The sequence below is a fragment of the Geotrypetes seraphini genome, chromosome 6 (assembly GCF_902459505.1).
Source record: "Geotrypetes seraphini chromosome 6, aGeoSer1.1, whole genome shotgun sequence".
Taxonomy (NCBI): domain Eukaryota; kingdom Metazoa; phylum Chordata; class Amphibia; order Gymnophiona; family Dermophiidae; genus Geotrypetes; species Geotrypetes seraphini.
In genome coordinates, this window is record NC_047089.1 from 219669896 (window position 1) to 219688294 (window position 18399).

Sequence of the window (18399 nt, forward strand, 5' to 3'; positions counted from 1 at the left end):
TTTCATAGTTAAACACTGATCAAAAACAACTCCCAAAATTTTGATTGTGGGGCTTATTGTAAATGATGTTGAATTGATTTTAATTGTTGGTTCAAGGGTAATCTTTTGTGAAGACACAAAAAAGAATTTAGTTTTTTCCTGATTTAGCTTGAATTCTAGCATCCAGGATTCCATCGTATTTAGCACAGACTCAATAAATTGAGTACTGCTCGATAATGTATTACAACATGGGATAACAATTGTAATATCGTCAGCATAGCTGAACAACCTCAAACCCAATTTACTCAATGACCCAACAAAAGAAGATACACATTACAAAAAGTGTAGGAGAAAGTGGGGAGCCCTGTGGGATTCCATACGGATTCTTCCGAATTACTGAAAGTGCATCCTTGAATTTAACCTGATAGAGTCTTGATTCTATGAATCCTTTTAAACCATGAGAGTACTTTACCTTGGATTCCTAAAGAATCCAAAAACTTGAGCACTATACCGTAGTCTACTAGATCGAAAGTGCTATTCAAGTCAAACTGAAGCACCAACGCATTACTACCCTTACTCAGAAGACTGTTCAGATGGTCCAATAGTGAAGCTAATACCGTCTCAGTACTATAGTGAGATCTAAACCTGATTGTGAATCATGCAATAAAGAATGAGATTCCAAATATTTTGTTAATTGAATTTGCACCAACCCTTCCATCCCTCCATGATTTTAATAAAGAAGGGGATGGACGCTATTGGTCTATAGTTTGAGGGTAAGGAGAAAGATTCTTTTTTATCTTTAATAATAGGTCTAATAATTATATTACCCTCTTCTTGCCTTTGCATCCCCTCCAAGATTTTGATAATTAAACTTAGTAATCATGAAAGCCCAACACCATCCTTCCATAAACAGTCCTATGAAACTTTTTTTTGTAAATATATCAACAATAAGGGCAATTTTCAAAAGCCTTTTACAAGGGTAGATGGACAGTATGAAAATTGTCCTTTCTTTCTACAGCTAAATGAACTTGCTGATGTTTCTTTGGGTTTTTGTGTGGCTGCCAAAACGTATTGCTTTTGCTTTGTCTGCAACTGCTGCCTTAGGCAACTGACAATTTGCCTAATAGTTGAGCCAGCCTTAGCTTCTGCTCTGTATTGTCTCTGATCGCTGTATCTGAAAAAAGATATAGTGGAATTAGAAAAGGTTCAAAGAAGGGCAACCAGAATGATTAAGGGAATGAAACTCCTCTCATATAAAGAAAGGCTTCAGTTGTTAAGGCTCTTCAGTTTGAAGAAGAGATGGCAAAGGAGGGTTATGATTAATGTGACTATACGTCCCATTTTGAACGGGACCGTCGCATTTTTAGCTCACCTGTCCTGTTGTCCCCACACACAGCTTCGGGATGCTGAAATGTCCTGTTTTCAGAAGGAGCGGGACAGGCAAGTTAAAAACGGGCCACCGCCGCCTATTTCTCCAAGCCACCCCCACACTAACAGATCATCTTCGTTCAACAACTGCACAAGCCTTCCCCCCCACCGACGTCAATTCTGGCTGGCTGACTGGATGGCCCAGAACTTCCTCTCCAACGTCAGAATTGACGTTGGGGGGGGGGGAAGTTTGTGCATTATTCAACCAAATGTTTGAGTGGAGAGGAATAGCATAAGAAACGCAACACTGAGTAGCTACAAAATCTGAGGAGAGGGATAAATGCCCCTCTTTGCCCCATGTACCCAGTATTACAGAACATCCTCCAATGGCAAAGAAACATGGCCAGACTGTGCCACTGGCTACCAACTTCACATCTCGGCATCCATGACCACCCCCAACTCCCGCTTCTCAATACTAAGCTGTTTAATATGCAAATACTAAAGCCTTATTTGCATGTTATGCTCCCTTATTTACCTTGGGTTTTAGCTGGCTTTAATGTATTGTGGGAGCAGGCGTGTTAAAGCTTTACTGCATACCATGCCAAAAGGCCCTCGCAATGCAGGAGGGCGGTTCCAAGTATGCTGGCAGCATACTTGGGCCAGGCACACTGCCAGGGTACTCTGGGGCAACCAGGAGTTTCTGAGAAAAGCTAAGTACTTTTGGATTTTAGTCATTCAGTCTTTGAGGTTTTAATCAAAAGGATGGATTTTCAGTCTGTTCCTCTGATTTTGTATTGCTATTGTATTTGTATTGCATTGTATTGTATTTTCTATTGTATTTGTATGTTGAAATCATGCAATGTAACTCTGCTTTGCTCTGCTAGTGAGAACTGAGGGTGGAGGTAAGGATATATTTGCTGATTGGGAAGGGGGGTACATTTGTAACAGGGTCCCCTGGCTGGGAAGGCACATAGGACATATGTTGGACCTGTTTTATAAAGGCAACATATGTGCTCCTATGATTGTATAAAATTACATCATCAGATGTAATTTTATACAATTCTGGTAAGAATGTTAGCATATGTGCATACATGCTGATCCTGTGACAACTCCATCCATTCTCATCCTATATGTGTATCGCATAAAAGTGTGCATCCTGATTTCTGTGGACCTACATATGTGTGTATATCCCAGGCAGTTGTATAAGTAAGGTTACCAGATGGCTCCATAAAAAGGAGGATGGAATGAGGCTTTTAATGGAAGTAAACCCCAGATATCTCAATCTCTCCTCCTTACTTGAGGAGAGAGTGTGGCGCAGTGGTTAAAGTCATAGCCTTAGCACCCTGGGTTGTGGGTTCAAACCCATGCTGCTCTTGGGACCCTGGGCAAGTCACTTAATCCCCCCCCCATTGCCCCAGGTATATTGAACAGATTGTGAGCCCTCCAGGACAGACAGGGAAAACTGCTTGAATACCTGAATAAATTCATGTAAACTGTTCTGAGCTCCCCTGGGAGAACAGTATAGAAAATTGAATAAATACTTCCATTGCTTTCAATGTAAGTAAACCCCAGATGTTTCAATCCATCCTCCTTTTTCTGGAGCCATATGGTAACCCTATGTATAAGACTTTCTCAAGAGTGTGAAAATCTGTGCTACACACAAAGAACTTGCTTATAAAATAATCCTGTTTTGCTATTCACTTTAAACCACTTTGAATCATTTTTCTAAAAGGCAGTCTCTAAATCTGAGATGAAATGTACTAACTGCAATAATCACCATCCTAACTCTGTAGCTTGGCAGTCATTGCCACCTCAACAGCATAGCTCTGAAAATATCACCACCCTGACCCTGAAAATATCACCACCTCAATGCCATATCTCTGAAAATATCACCTCAGGTTTCAGGTTTATTAAAAATTTGATATACCGCCTTATCAATTGTCAAAGCGGTTTTACAAAGTATTATTAAAAATAGAAAGGACAATAAAACAATTTCCAATTCAACGACAAAAAGACCAGTGGACAAACAACCCAACTCCACAGCTCAGCAACCATCACTCCCCAATCCCACAGTTTGGCAATCTTTACCACCCCACATCTTTGCAACCATTTCCAGACCAACCCCACGTCTCTGAAAGCATCACCAACCCAACACCACAGCTCAGCAACCATCACCTCCCCAACCCCACACCTGTAACCATCATCTCAACCCCGTTATTTGCCACTTATCACCTCCAAATCTCAAATGTGTGCAACAATCATCTCTCAACCCCACATCTCTTAGGTGTACAGTGTTCTGTGTCTTTGAAAAATCCTCCAGAGCTCTCTCGTGGGACCACACTGACTATGAAATTAAATGTGCTCTGGTGTGTTCTTAACCTTGCTTATAATGAAGACTGCTGAAGCACTGACATATACAGGCGCATGCAATCTTAGGATTCTCCTGAGCCAGGCAGGACATGTTTGTCACTCCTATTCTGCCAGTCTGTCCCTCCTCTTGCCAGACACTCACCAGCTGGACTTCTGGTCCCCAAGGATGTATTCCCAAGTGAGATGGTTCCTCTGACAATTCTCCACATCTACAGCATCTAAGGAAAAAGGGGACAAGAATCAGACTGATATTCCTGCATGTCTTCCCTCTCACCCTAGGTTTTTGGTATTTTTCTGTGAGTGGCACTGGTGCCCCTTCTGTCCTCCACCCCAGGCTGCAACTGAAATCCCGAGTTCTGAAAATCTTACCTGAGCGGCCAGTGAATCTGTCCCAGAACTCCTTGCTGTTGATCTTGGTTGAGGTGCAGTAGTTACTAAGAATCAGTGCCTCCTGTTCTCCAAATTCTCGACTTAATGACTCTGGCCCCCACAGACTCCGCTTCATCGTTCGCTCCAAACCTGATACCAGAACAGGCTGAAGAGAAAGAGCACTCGGGGTGAATAAGCAGCTTACTTTCACTCATAGCCTCTGACTGTCAGATTCTGTCTCTGACTTTCTCTCTCTCTCTCACAGACACATGCATACATACCCACACTCTTCTGCCTCTCTGCTGTCAGTCTGATTGACTTTTGGGGGTGGCACATAGCTAGACCTCAAGTCCAGCACTAAAATCATATAGGTCTGTATATAACCTTAATACCTAGCCTGAGGCTGGCACCATTCAAAGCACTCTCTACCTCAGCCCAGATGAGAGGAGCCACTGGACTAGTATTTCCCCCACATAGCAGAGATGAGACTTCAGGGGTATAATGCCCCCCTCCCAGCTGGGAGTGAGTATTAATGCCTTCCAGTCTGGGAGAAAGAGGATTGGAAGGGTAACACCCTCCCCCCTTCAGTCCTGGAAAAGAGAGGGCTGCAAGGGTAGATCCCCCTCATCCTGAGAGAGAGAGGAGACTGCAATGGAAAAACTTTGATAGCCTAGGAGACAGGAGACTGCAAAGGTCGTGCCTCCACTCCAGAGGAAAAGGGGCTGTTGTACCTAGCATTGTCACAAAGGAGAAGCTGCAACTGGCATTCACCTGGAGGAGGTGCTATACCTGGCTTCGTCTCCAGTGCTCTTGAAAGCATTTGTAGTTGCTCCTGAGGGAGGGATCATGCAGCCATAGGACTCCGCCCTGAGAAGAAGAATAGGAGCTTACTAACTCGGGGGGACTTGGGGTCCTCACCCCCTCTTCCTCCCATTGCTTCTCCTGGATTTTGCGTTCTACCACCTGAGCAATGATATTATCCAGAATGCTGTTGATCCTCTCATCCTGAAGAAAAAAAAATATTGAGAATAGAATAAAAGCAATTTGAATTTCCATGCAGCCTCTAATGCCTGATTTAGGAAGTCAGTTTCCAAAAGGAGATATGAATATACAATGCTATAAAATTATTACAAAGTACAGCGATACTAAGGGAGATAATGTAGCTCCCCCAAGGTCACACATAGAGAGTTGGTGACACAATCACATATGAGAACCAGGGCTTTTTTGAGGGGGTACCCAGGAGGTTACTGAGTACCAGCATCTTTTCCATTGCTTGATAAAAAATAACTCATGGTCCCTAAATATTAATAAAAAGATTTTCACAGTGCTGCCTTTTCTTGGATTTTGTGGCCTGGCTATTTTGGGGTGGGTCCCTCAGTGATCACCCCATTCCTGACGAATGGCCTGGTATTTGTTTTTGTTTTTTTTTAATCATATCTTTATTCAAAGCAGAAAAGGCACACTTCAGCAAACACAATAACTTGAACACAAAATAGGCAACCATATACAGCCCAATGCGGCACAGCCTCCACCATATACCCCACATATGAAGTCACAAGACCACTACAGAGCAAAGGCTAACCAGATCTCAGTGTCCAAGGCAGAGTATAGGTAAAGCAGGTAAGAACCACAGAAAGGCATATCATGTGCCAATTTTCATATACCCCTGAACAAGCAAACAGCCACCTCTCCACCCACCTCACCTACTCTCCCACAACAAACTCGCCACACTCATCCAAAAACCAACACCCACCCTTGACTTTTGGGGGTGGCACCCACCCCTCCCATCCCCTAGGTACCCTCCACCCTTAAATTGAAGAACTGGTATGCTGTCCTGGGAGTGGAGAAGATGAGAGCATCCCAAGGAGAAGAAGAACCAAAGTTTGAAATCCCAAAAATTACTGGATCCGTGACCACTAGGAGGCGTAAGGTAGTGGTAGTTGGCGATTCCTTTTTAAGGGGTACAGAAGCATTCATCTGCAGACTAGACATGATGACATGAGAGGTATGCTGTCTGCTTGGTGCCAAAATCCAAGATGTTACAGAGAGCTTGCTGAGACTCCTCAAGCCTGATGACTATTAGCCAATGCTGCTCATCCACATTTGCACTAACGATATTGCCAGGTACCCCTGCAAATTTTTCAAAAGCGACTTTGTGGCTCTGGAGAGAAGGTGAAGCAGACAGGTGTGCAGGTGGTATTCTTGTCCATCCCTCCTGTCGAGGTTTCATCCTCCCTGTCGAGGGTAAAGGCCAGGGCAGAGAAGCTCGTATCCTGGAGATGAATGCGTGGCTACGTGGATGGTGTTGTCAAGAGCGTTTTGGCTAACTGGACCATGGGATGATTTTCCAAGGGCTGCTGAGTAGGGATGGTTTACATCGATCAAAGAAGGGAAGAAGTGTTTTTGGCAGCAGGCTGGCTAATCTACTAAAGAGGGCTTTAAACTAGAAGTGATGGGGCAGGGTGATCAAAGCCCCCACGTAAGTAAATCACTGAATATCTCTACATGATGCTTCACCGGCAGGAGAAAGTCGCGAAGCAGCCTGTTTAGCATGCTGCAGCTGCCGACGCTACTGGAGGGAGGGTTGCTACTCGGTCATCTTGCTGGGAGGGTCGGAAGGGTTCGCTTGGGGGGGGGGTAGATAGGAGGGTCAGCGGGGGTTGGGCTGGGAGGGGAGAGAAGCAGTCTGCCTCGGGTGCTTCGGGCTGCAGCAGCGTTTACAATTCGCTGCTGTTGCCGGCTTCAGGCCTTCCTCTCTGCCGGGTCCTACCTACTTCCTGTTTTCATGAAGACAGGACCCGACAGAGAGGAAGGCCTGAAGCCGGCAACAGCAGTGAATTGTAAATGCTGCTGCTGCCCGATGAAGTTCAGGACACCAGGCCTTGGGTGACAGAAGAAGAAAAGGGAGCAGAGGGGGAGAGAATTGGGGAGAGTATTGCTGTACCCAACTGGAGGTAATGAAAGGAGATGCCAGGGCATGGAGGGAAGGAGGAAGGTATGCCAGACCAAGGGAAAAGGAAGGGGGAAAGGAAGGAGGAGATGTCAGAGCATGGAGGGGGAGGGAGAGATGGAAGAAAAGGAAAGGAGAGAAATGCCGGGAATCAGGGAAGGGATGATGCCAGACAGTGGGATGGGAAAGAAAGAAAGGAGAAGAGAGAGATGCCAGAGCATAGGGGAGGGAGTGGTGACAGAGAGAGAAAAACGGAGAGGTGACAGAGCTGAAATCAATCATGTACAAATGAGAGAAGGGGCACGGGATAGATAGTTTATGGAAGGAGCATAGAAAGAGGGAAGATGCCATATGGAAGAGAGAGAGAGGGCGGACACTGGATGGAAAGAGCACAGAGGGAAGTGAATGGAAGGGGCAAGATAGAGGGTGAACAGTAGATGGAAAGGGTAGAGAGAGGGAAACAGACACTGAATGGAAGTGTGGGGGAGAGGAGGGACAGCCGCTGAATGGAAGTATGAGGGACAGGGGGAGCAGACGCTGGAAGGAAGTGGGGAGGAGAAAGAAAAAAGGGCACATGCCGGATTGAGGGAAGAGGATAGAGTTAGTTACTGGAAGGGGTGAGGGAAAGAGGTGGCAAGCTATAGGTAGACTCAGTGAAAGAGGGAAATTGAGGACTGAATAGTAAAAAAGAATTTAGACAGAGGCAGAAAATAAATTGAGAAGGAAGACCAGGAAAGAACAGGAGGAAGGGAGCGGAGAGAGAGATGCCAGAGCAGGGGGGAAGGAGAGGAGACAGATACCAGACCTGGAAGGAGGAAAAGAGGAAGGAGACAGATACTAGATTTGAGGGGAAAAAAGGAGGAGAGAGATATGCTAAAATCTGCTGGGAGGGAAGGAGGGAGGAAGGAGAGAAAGAGGCAGAGAAAGGGAGGGGGTTGTAAGCACATTAGAAAGACTACAGAGAAAAAGGCTTGGACGAAAGGGGAAAGACAGGAGGCAGATGCAGGACTATGGGAGGTTCAAACAGAGGGGGAGGGAGAGGGAGACCTGGAACAAAGGTAGAAAGGAGAACTGACACTGAATCTGGGGAGGGTAACAGAGGGAAAAGAGAGAGAGACCTGGACCCAAAGGTGATGGGGCTGGATTGTGAAAGAAATGTTGAATGCAAAAGAAAGAAAGAAAGATTGGATGCACAGTCAGAAGGAAGTGCAACCAGAGACTCATGAAATCACCAGACAACAAAGGTAGGAAAAATGATTTTATTATCAATTTAGTGATCAAAATGTGTCTGTTTTGAGAATTTATATCTGCTGTCTATATTTTTCACTATATTTGTCTATTTTTCTATAGTTACTGAGGTGGCATTGCATATTTTAAAGTAATCTGCCTTGACATCTTTGAAAAAATCCTGAAACTCGTAAATGATAATTAACATTTTTCTCTGTGTACAGTGTGCTTTGTGGTTTTTTAAAAATATTTTATGTTTACTATTATGAATTAATAAGATATTGTTTGTACATGAAAATGAATGGAATAAACTGGGGGAGGGGCTAGGGTGAGGCTGGGGGTGGGGCTAGGGCAGGATTTGGGCAGGACTGAATATTAATAGATGTCCCCTGAATATTAATAGATGTCCCGTTTTGATGAAAAAAATAAATGGTTACATTATGGATTCTCTACAGTGAGAACTGTTCCAGCAGTTGGTAATGGAACCCACGTGGGAAGGGGAAAGTGTTTCTGATGTTACAAGTTTATTAAAATTTGATTAATTGCTTTAATCCAGAAGAAGATCCTGGAGCAGCCCTGTGTATGATATTGCTTCTTCTTCCACAAAGCTTCTAAGAGGCTGGTAGGTCTACCCAGGGGAGTCACAGGGGTTTTTTTTGTTTTTTTTCTTTTGCCGGTTTTGACCCTTGATCGGGAAGGACGGAGGGAGAGTGTGAGGGAGGGGGCTGTTGGACCCGCAAAAGGGAGGGAGGGGTGGGAAAGGAGATGACTCGCAGCAGATCCATTGCGAGGATAAGGCCATTTACCGTTCCGCAGGGTGGTAAAAAGCCTTGTTCCTGTACCCGGTGGGCTAGCCGTGGTTAGCTGCAGGAAACAGTCCCCGTGTCATTCTCTAGTCTAATCTAATCTATTCAAATTCAAGATTCATGAATCGATCTAATACCATTTAGTTCAAGGCGATTTATATCAAAAAGAAGCCATAATAATTCTATGGGAAATTACAGTTCCTTGGATAAAAAGATGTCCTTACAATTCTTTAACTAAAAGTACTAACTTTACAATCTAATGTGTCCCCTTTTTTGTTTTCACAAATATCGTAACCCTAGGTATGCAAGATTGAAAGTTCACCAAGGGTGCATGATATCCTTGCACTAACCTTGTTCTCAGTTTTAGTGATAAGGGTTGTCTCACTGTTGTACTGACCGTGTGCAGTGAAGGTGAGACTGGTGCAAAGGCCATCCTTACTCCATTCTGTCCCAGACATAATTTCACAGCTGTGGAAGTCAGGAGGTCACAGAGAGTTGAGGCCTGTACTGACCTCTGAGCACCCTCTGCACTTGGAGATTGCTGGCCAGATTCTGTACTATCTGGGGAGAAAAATACAAAAGCAGAATCCTGCTAATTTCTTGTTTCTCCCATCTGGATCCTTACCTACTCCTACCATCACTTTCCTGGCTATTTACTCTTCCTCCACCTCTCCATTCCCACTTTTCCCCTCCATGTTTGCACCCTCTTTACTTTACTCCCACCTGTGAGGGAGCCTTTAGAACACTACCACTCTCTCTGCTGGATACTCCCTCATAATGACAGAGCCACCTTAACGTAGGGAGCTCCTCCTTAGGGGGAAGTGACATAGAAAGGAAGCATCAGGAATGCAGCTACCAGGAAGTATAAAAGGTAGGGTTACCAGATGTCCGGGAAAACCCGGACATGTTCTCTTTTTAGAGGACTGTCCGGATGCCCAGACTAGGGTTACCATATTTTGAGACGCAAAAAAACCGACACATGGCCCTGCCCTTTTCCCCCCAGACCCGCCTTGCTCCACTTCCAGCCCCACCCATTCCACCCCCCAGCCCCGCCCCAAAGCCTCATCTCTTCTTCCCTGACCTCTCTGGCTTTCCCTTCCCCTCCCCCTGCCTTAATCTGGAATCCCTGCCTTCTCCTTCCTTTCCCTGGTCTGACATTTCTCTCCTTCCCTTCCCCCCTCCCATGGTCTGGCATCTTTATCTACCCCTTCCCTCTCCTCCCATGGAGGTCTGCCATCTTTCTTTCTCTTTTCTCCTCATCCCTGCAGTCCAGCATCTTTCTTACCCTCTCCGTGCTACCCCCCCAACCCGGTGATCCGGCACTTGCTCACCCAGCGCTTCTGTAATTCTTCGGGCTATTGGCATTGTGGCTGAAGTAAACACGCTGCCTTCAGCGACCCGGAACCTTTCTTTCTGCTACTGCTTTCCACCTATGTGAGCACAGGAAACAGTAGCAGAGGAGGAGCTTCCAAGTCACAGAAGACAGCGTGTTTACATCAGTCACACTGCCGATGGCCCAAAGAGTTACAGCAACACCGGGTGAGCAAGCACTGGATCCCGTGAGGTGGGGGTGGGGCAGGGAGGACTCCGGATAGGTGCAGAAGCTGCTGTAGGGTTGCTAGATGTCCGGTTTCCCCAGACAAAAGCTGCAAAATTAAAAAGCCGCCCGGATTCCCGAAACAGTCCTCAAAAAGAGGATATGTCCGGGGAAATCCAGACATCTGGTAACCTTAGCTCAGACGGATTTTCCAAAACCCAGCAGTTGTCCGGGTTTTGGAAAGCTCTGGCCATGTGTGGAGGGCCTCTGAGCATGCATGGATGACGTCACACGCGTCTGTGCATGCTCAGAGGCCCTTGGCCTGGAGGACAGGAATAATGAGATACTGCTTTCAGGGGTGGGGCTTGGGGCAGAACAGGGTATGGCTGAAGGTGGAATGGGGTAGGCCGAAGGCAGAATGGGACGTGGCTGGTAACCATAATAAAAGGTAGGGGCAGAAATAGGTTAGGGATGCCCAAGAAAGAAGTGACTCCAGCATGCCCCTTAATTACAACCACTAGACATTCTGCTTGGCTGAGGTAAGTCACTGATTTTCTTGCTGAATACTTGGGAGCCTGGCTCTTAGGTCTGGCTAGGACCAGGCCTTGTAGCTGGCTTAAGGAAGACAAGATTATGTTTGGGGTGTGGCTGTCACAAGCTAAGGTCCATGTCTTGGGTCCGGTCATCCTTAGGTCCCTCTCAGGACTTTTGAACCAAAAGACTGTTCCTTGTATGCCTGGCCCTGTGAAGTAACAAGGTATGGGGTTTTCCTTTTAAGTTAATAAGAGTTTACCTTTGTACTTGTGTCTGGCTGTTTGTCCACATGTGCAACCCTAAACCCTGTTTGTGCTGTTATACCATCCCTCTCCAGCTTTCTGCTTCCCACCATTCCTTTCCATCCGTTCCTCATCCTCTCCACTACCACTGTTCTCCCTTCCTCCTGTTCCTCCTCTATTCCCTTCAATGACTTTCCTCACCATGCACCCTGCTGCCCTCATCGAGACTGTATATGGTCTACCTTTCATGCTGGCTGGGCATTTAGCTGGTTCCTCAGTTTCTGCAGAAGGAAGAGGAGGACTTGGTTGCACTTCTACTTCCTTTTCCTGCTGGAAAAATCACAAAGAGTTCATCTTCTCACCATGCAGTTATTCAAAGTGGTCATGTGTCCCTATAAACAGTGCCCTTTTCCAAGGATTGATTCTGAGCCCGGTTGTCTGTGCCTGTGAGCAGTGCATTGATTGTGAGCTCTGGCAATATACAAACATTGGACTGACTTTGAGTCCTGGCAGCATGCATCATTCTATTGAATCTCTCTTACCTTGGTCAGAGTGACGCCCATTAACAGTGTGTCTGCTAGATTATTCTGGTTACAGGAGCACCTTGCCCGAATGGCAAACCTTGCTCGAACATCATGCAATGTCTTCCAGAGATCAGTCAAGGCTAGGGGAGGAGGAAAAACTGAAGTCAGCAGACATAGAATCAGAGAACTTACATTCCAAAGGATCTTGTATCTGTCAGACCTCTAGAATTACAAATATGCAAATGGATCAATAGCTAGCCCAAGAAATGCTCAGATATAGAGTTACTGTAGTTCCGGATTTACCCGGACATGTCCTTTTTTTTTTTTTTTTTTAATATTCTTTATTCATTTTGAAAACTTACAGCAAGCGTACAGGAATATATCATTAGTAACAACAATAACACTTGTAATTCTCATATAATTCTACAAACATAAAAATTATATCCCATCCACCTTCTTTCAAATATTATAATCAATTATATCATAAATATAATATAAACACATAATATAGTGAAATTTCCAGAAAAACTCCCTCCCACCCCTCAATGTGTACATATATTCATCCAAGGAAAATGATGTTTACTCCTTACAATATTGTTCCAGTGGCCCCCAGATCTTTATAAAATTATTATAGTTCCCTTTCTGTATTGCAATTGCTCTTTCCATCTTAAAAATATGGCATACCGAATTCCACCAAAATGTATAATTAAGATTAGTATAATTTTTCCAGTTATTGGTGATATGCTGAATAGCAACCCATGTCCTTTTTAGGGGGGTGTCCGGATGGTTTTCTAAAACGCGGCAGTTTGTTCGAGCTTTGAACTCTTTGAGTCCAGCCTAAATTTTTTTCTTACCTTTGGGTGGGCAGCAGGGGTCACCTGCGGGTGGGAACCACATCAATTGCGGTCCCGCCATAAGTACGGGTGGTCGAAGAGTAGGTTGTGAGCCATTGAAGGCTCATTTGGTGCTGGTAGCAGGTGGCAGGAAAGGCCCCAGCTCTGCTTGAGCTTGGTGCTGCGTCTAGAGAGCATGCGCCTGATGTCATCGCATCTGCACATGCTCAGAGGCCCTCCAGATGTGGCCCTGAATGCAGGCAGAGCCAGGGCCTTTCCTGCCTCCTGCTGCCTACAGTGGCTTGCAATCTACCTCTGTACCACTGGTACCTGCAGTGGGACCGTGATTAATATGACTCCCATACGTGGGTGACCCCAGCTGCCATTAATGGTACACTTGGGAGGAAGGAAATAGAGGCGATGAGGTGGCTCAGTTTGTGTGGGGGCAAAGATGGGGTGACCCACAGCTCTGCTGGGATGTCTTTGTGGCCAGTCTACTAAAAATGCTGGCTCCTTCATCCCAATAGCTTGTTTTGTGTATGTTGCTTTGAAAAGACAGGTGTGCTTATGTTCTTGTCAGTCAACCCCTTAAAATGACATCACAGAAGCTGAGATGCAATTCGTTACAGGAAATGTTTCCAGAATCAAAACCCTCCTACAGAACTCACACAGATACTGCAGTCTCTCTCCCACTGAAGAGCAGGAGTGGATGTGCTTAATCCCTTAAGATACCATACCATACAGTTTCTTATATCTCACAATTTTCTACATAGATTCAATGTGGCTTACGATAAGATTTGTAACAGACATAGCAGTTATGGTAGAATTTGTGGTTACAATTGGTCAGAGGTCATAAGATTACAGAGAGAAAGGATCCAGTGCTGCATACAGTAAGATTAGTACCAGTCATGGCATCACAGGAACCGACCAATGCAATTCATAGCAGGAAACTCCTCCGGAGCCGAAGCCCCCTTGCAAAACTCATGCATGTATACCATTTCTTTCCTATCTCCCTCTCCTGACAATATTTTAACTTGGAACTCGTCTGTATGTTTACACATGTTTAAACAAACAGATGCATATAGACAATTCAGACAGATGGGCTAACCCTGAGCAATTGGCGTCTAAAAAAATTCAATTAGTGGCTGACTGGTTAAAGCAACATAGATTACTGTTGAAGGTGAATGAGATAAGAACATAAGAGGTGCCTCTGCTGGGTCAGACCAGAGGTCCATCATGCCCAGCAGTCCGCTTACGTGGGGGCCTCCCAGCTCCAAGACCTGTATAGTAACCCTCTATCTATACCCTTCTATCCCCTTTTCCTTCAGAAAATTGTCCAAACCCTTCTTTAACTCCAATACTATACCCTGTCCTATCACGCCCTCTGGAAGCGCATTCCAGGTGTCCACCACCCGTTGGGTGAAGAAGAACTTCCTAGCATTGGTTCTGAATCTGTCCCCTCTTAATCTTTCCAAATGGCCTCTCGTTCTTGTAGTTTTCGAAAGTTTGAAGAATCTGTCCCTCTCCACTTTCTCTATGCCCTTCAAGATCTTGTAAGTCTCTATCATGTCCCCTCTAAGTCTCCGCTTCTCCAGGGAAAGAGCCCCAGTTTCTCCAGTCTTTTGGCGTATGAAAGGTTTTCCATACCTTTTATCAAACGTGTCGCTCTCTTCTGAACCCTCTCGAGTATCGCCATATCTTTCTTTAGGTATGGCGACCAATATTGGACGCAGTACTCCAGATGTGGGTACACCATCGCCCGATACAACAGCAGGATAACTTCCTTCGTTCTCGTTGTAATAACCTTCTTGATTATACCTATCATTCTATTCGCTTTCTTAGTGGCCGCTGTGCACTGCGCCGACGATTTCATTGTCTTGTCAACTATTACCCCCAAGTCCCTTTCCTGGGTACTCTCACTCAAAAATAGCCCTCCCATCGTGTAGCTGTATCTCGGGTTTCTGTTTCTTACATACAAGACTTTACATTTCTCTACATTGAACTTCATCTGCCATCTCATTGCCCACTCCCCTAGTTTGTTCAGGTCCCTTTGTAAACCTTTGCAGTCCTCTATAGTCCTAGCCTCACTAAATAGTTTGGTGTCATCTGCGAATTTTATTACTTCACACTTCGTCCCTGTTTCTAGATCATTTATGAATACATTGAATAGCAGCGGTCCAAGCACCGACCCCTGCGGAACTCCACTCGTGACCCTCCTCCAGTCCGAGTAGTGGCCCTTCACTCCTACCCTCTGTTTCCTACCTGCCAACCAATTCCTGATCCATCTGTGTACGTCTCTTTCCACCCCAAGGCTCTTCAGTTTCCGAAGCAGGCATTCATGGGGTACCTTGTCAAAGGCTTTTTGGAAGTCTAAGTATACGATGTCAATGGGGTCCCCTTTGTCCATCCATTTGTTAATTCCTTCGAAGAAGTGCAATAAGTTCGTTAGGCATGATCTTCCCTTGCAGAAGCCATGTTGGCTTGTTTTCATAAGTTTATTCCTTTCTAGATGCTCCTCGATGGTATCTTTTATCAGTGCTTCTGTCATTTTCCCCGGAATTGAGGTCAGACTTACTGGTCTGTAGTTCCCTGGTCACCTCTTGATTCCTTTTTAAAGATGGGTGTAACGTTGGCTATCTTCCAATCCTCCGGGATCACGCCTGTTTTCAGGGAGGACTTTAGGCTGGCTATGGGGAAGGGAAGATTATTTACAGAAATAAGTGAAGAATATAGGTGTTTGGGTGGTTGTGGAAATGTCTTATAATCCATTTTTCAAAGCTTCCATGATCAGTATGTCTATCATTGTTCACCCACTCAGCGGAGTCTTGGAACTTTATTATATTTTTTGTGACCGCTACCAGTCACTAGAGCCCTTCAAGTCTATCAGCTCTTCCAGCCACTTCTGGTTCTTGGGTTTCTTTGGTCTCTTTCCAGTCGCTTGGCTCCTCCGGTTCCTTCCGGTCACATGACACATCCAGTCACTTCTGGTCACTTGGCTCCTCTGGTCAATTGCAGTCATTCAGTCACTTCCAGTCACTCTGGTCAGGACCAGTAGGCTAGGCCCTTGGCCTTGCTGTGGCCACACAAAGTAGGTTAGGCTTACTTGGAGTTGGGCGAGAGCCAACATGCATCCCCTCCAAGGGTCACCTAGAGAGCCCTTGTTGTCAAGAACTCCCTTCTGGGTTCTTTCAGTCTGGAGGTCATGAGAAGAGGTTACTCAATATCAGGATGAAGTTATAGGTCATTCCCAGCAGGCAATGCCCCAGCATGCAAATGAGTTGGCATTAGTTTCTTTAAGGGCTCTATTTCCTTCTTTCTTAGACCCATGTCACCTTCTGGTAATACTCTCTCAGGGAGGCGTTCTTCTTCAAGTTCCTGGTCTCTAGTGATGGGATATACACCCTGTCACAATGTCATTATTCTGACAGATCTTATCTGTCAGTGGAAAAGCTTTGAATAGGGACTCAAACTTAAGTTCTAGTTCTGTCCAGGCTAGACTATGGAAATGCACTGTTTGTGGGTTTGCCTACATCTTTGGTTTGGATGCATTTGCTGCAAAACACTGCAATACAATTGTTAGGGTATATGGTACAAAGGAAGCATGTGACAACCCTGCTGATGAAATTCCATTGGCTGGTAGAATTTAGAGTGTGGTTTAAGATTTTGGTCCTGGTTTTTAAGGTTAGACCAGGAATGTGTCCTCTTACAGATCTTATGTGTCCATATATTTCTTTGGGTAAGCTGTGTTCGACAAGTACAAATTGGTTATTGGTACCATCTTCTAGGGAGCTGTGACTGTAGGCTTGTAGACTGATGCCAAGCCATTGGAATAAACTGCCCAACCTGACCAGGTCAGAGTGAGACTGTGTTGTCCTACATTGGTGAAAGCTTGCATATTCGAGCAAGCATAACGGTTTGTGGCGTTGGGATTTGGAATGGGCTTGTGGGGGCAGGCTACTTTTTGGATTGTAATGGGGGGTGGGGAGGGCTAAAGCAAGTACAGATAATTGTACTATAATAGAATGTTTGCATGGGATTTTGTGTACAGTGTATCCCCTGCAAATTCGTGGTTCGCGAATCGCAGACTCACTTACTCACCGTCTGCTCCGACTGCCTTTTCTGTAGTAAAATCGGGCTACACCAATCAGAGCTATATATGTCCAAAGCAGCTTCTGATTGGTGTAGCCCGAATTTACTAAAGGAAGAGGCAGTCGGAGCAGACCTCAAGTGATTTTCTTCACCCGCCAGCGCTCTAGCTGCTCTCTCCTGCCTCTCCAGCTGCCCTCTCCTGCCTCCCCTGCCTTTTGACAAGCGAAAAACCGCATTTGCAGTTTTTTGAAATTCACGGGGGTTCCTGGAACGGAACCCCTGCAAATTACGGGGTGTACGGTATTGTTTTATTTTAATACTGCAAGTTACCTGAGGTGGTTGTAATAAATAATAAAACAATACATTGAACCCCATGAAAAATTCTAATACTAAATTATTGACTTGGGGGGAAAAAGCCTATATTTTACTTTCTGTTATAAACATTTTTATTTGATTCACCTTTTTAAGTTTTTGACAAGTTTTCGGAAGTTAAAGCCCCCTTCTTTTGGCTGGGTCCGTGTGCGCCAAAGATAAGAATACTAGAGTATATATGTAAAGCATAAAAGCACTTCAATGACTGTTTGAAGGGGAAAAAGTGTGTGGGAGGGGATGGGCGGGATAGTTGGATAAGTGATACCTGGGATTGGTAGGCTCTGTGGTGTTGTGTTAAGGAGGGGCAGTCTAGATCAATGAGATTTAATGCATTCCTCAGGGGCCACCTAGTCTGTCAGGTTTTCAGGATACCCGCAATGAGAAATATTTGCATGTAATGGAGAAAATGCATGCTAATACATCTCATGGGTATTCTTTGTGGATATCCTGAAGGTAGTCCCTGAAGGCTGGGTTGAAAACCACTGGTCTAGATGGGTATTTTTTTTCCATTCCTCATCACCCATTGAGGGAGATCAGACCTTTCCTTCTTTCACTTCTCGAAAAAAATAAATAAAATAAAACCCCAACCATAACAAACCTGGTAATAAACTCATCACATACCCCATTCAATCCACTCTAAAACTTCTGGAAATGACGATAGACAGATGCTGCACCATGCAACCACAAGTCAACAAAACAATACAGAAATCATTCGCAGTCATGAGAAACCTAAGGCAAGTTCGAAAATTCTTTGACAGAAAACAATTCCAGTTCATGGTCCAGTCCCTAGTCCTAGGTCTCCTTGACTACTGCAACATCTTATATCTCCCCTGCCCCACAACAATGATAAAACAACTACAAATAGTACAAAACACAGCCCTGAGACTAATCAATTCACTAAGAAAACACGACCACATCATCGAGGCATACCTCGACTCACACTGGCTCCCAATTCAAGCAAGAACACTATTTAAATTCTACTGTCTATTATTTAAATCCATAAATGGTGACAACCCAGCCTACTTGAACAACCACCTAATCCAAACTACCACAACCAGACACAGGAGAATCCAGACATCATTCATATACTCTCCAATCAGAGACATCAAATGGAAAACACTGTACGATGACCTTCTAGCCACACAGGCAGCAAAATTAGACCACCAACTCTACTAATTGTGACTCCAGACTACAAAACT

At 45.0% G+C, this 18399-nt stretch overlaps 1 protein-coding gene across 3 annotated transcripts in view; it reads right to left on the reverse strand.

Annotated features, from left to right (window-relative positions):
* HR (HR lysine demethylase and nuclear receptor corepressor) overlaps window positions 1-18399 on the reverse strand; it is a 129524-nt gene that overhangs the window by 28403 nt on the left and 82722 nt on the right. For all 3 annotated transcript variants that reach the window (XM_033949604.1, XM_033949603.1, XM_033949602.1), the window contains exons 8-13: window positions 11925-12046; window positions 11625-11712; window positions 9467-9630; window positions 4876-5091; window positions 4087-4252; window positions 3860-3935 (exon numbers count right to left, since the gene is read on the reverse strand). In XM_033949604.1, coding sequence (XP_033805495.1) covers window positions 3860-3935; window positions 4087-4252; window positions 4876-5091; window positions 9467-9630; window positions 11625-11712; window positions 11925-12046 — 832 coding nt within the window. The remainder of the gene's footprint in view (window positions 1-3859; window positions 3936-4086; window positions 4253-4875; window positions 5092-9466; window positions 9631-11624; window positions 11713-11924; window positions 12047-18399) is intronic.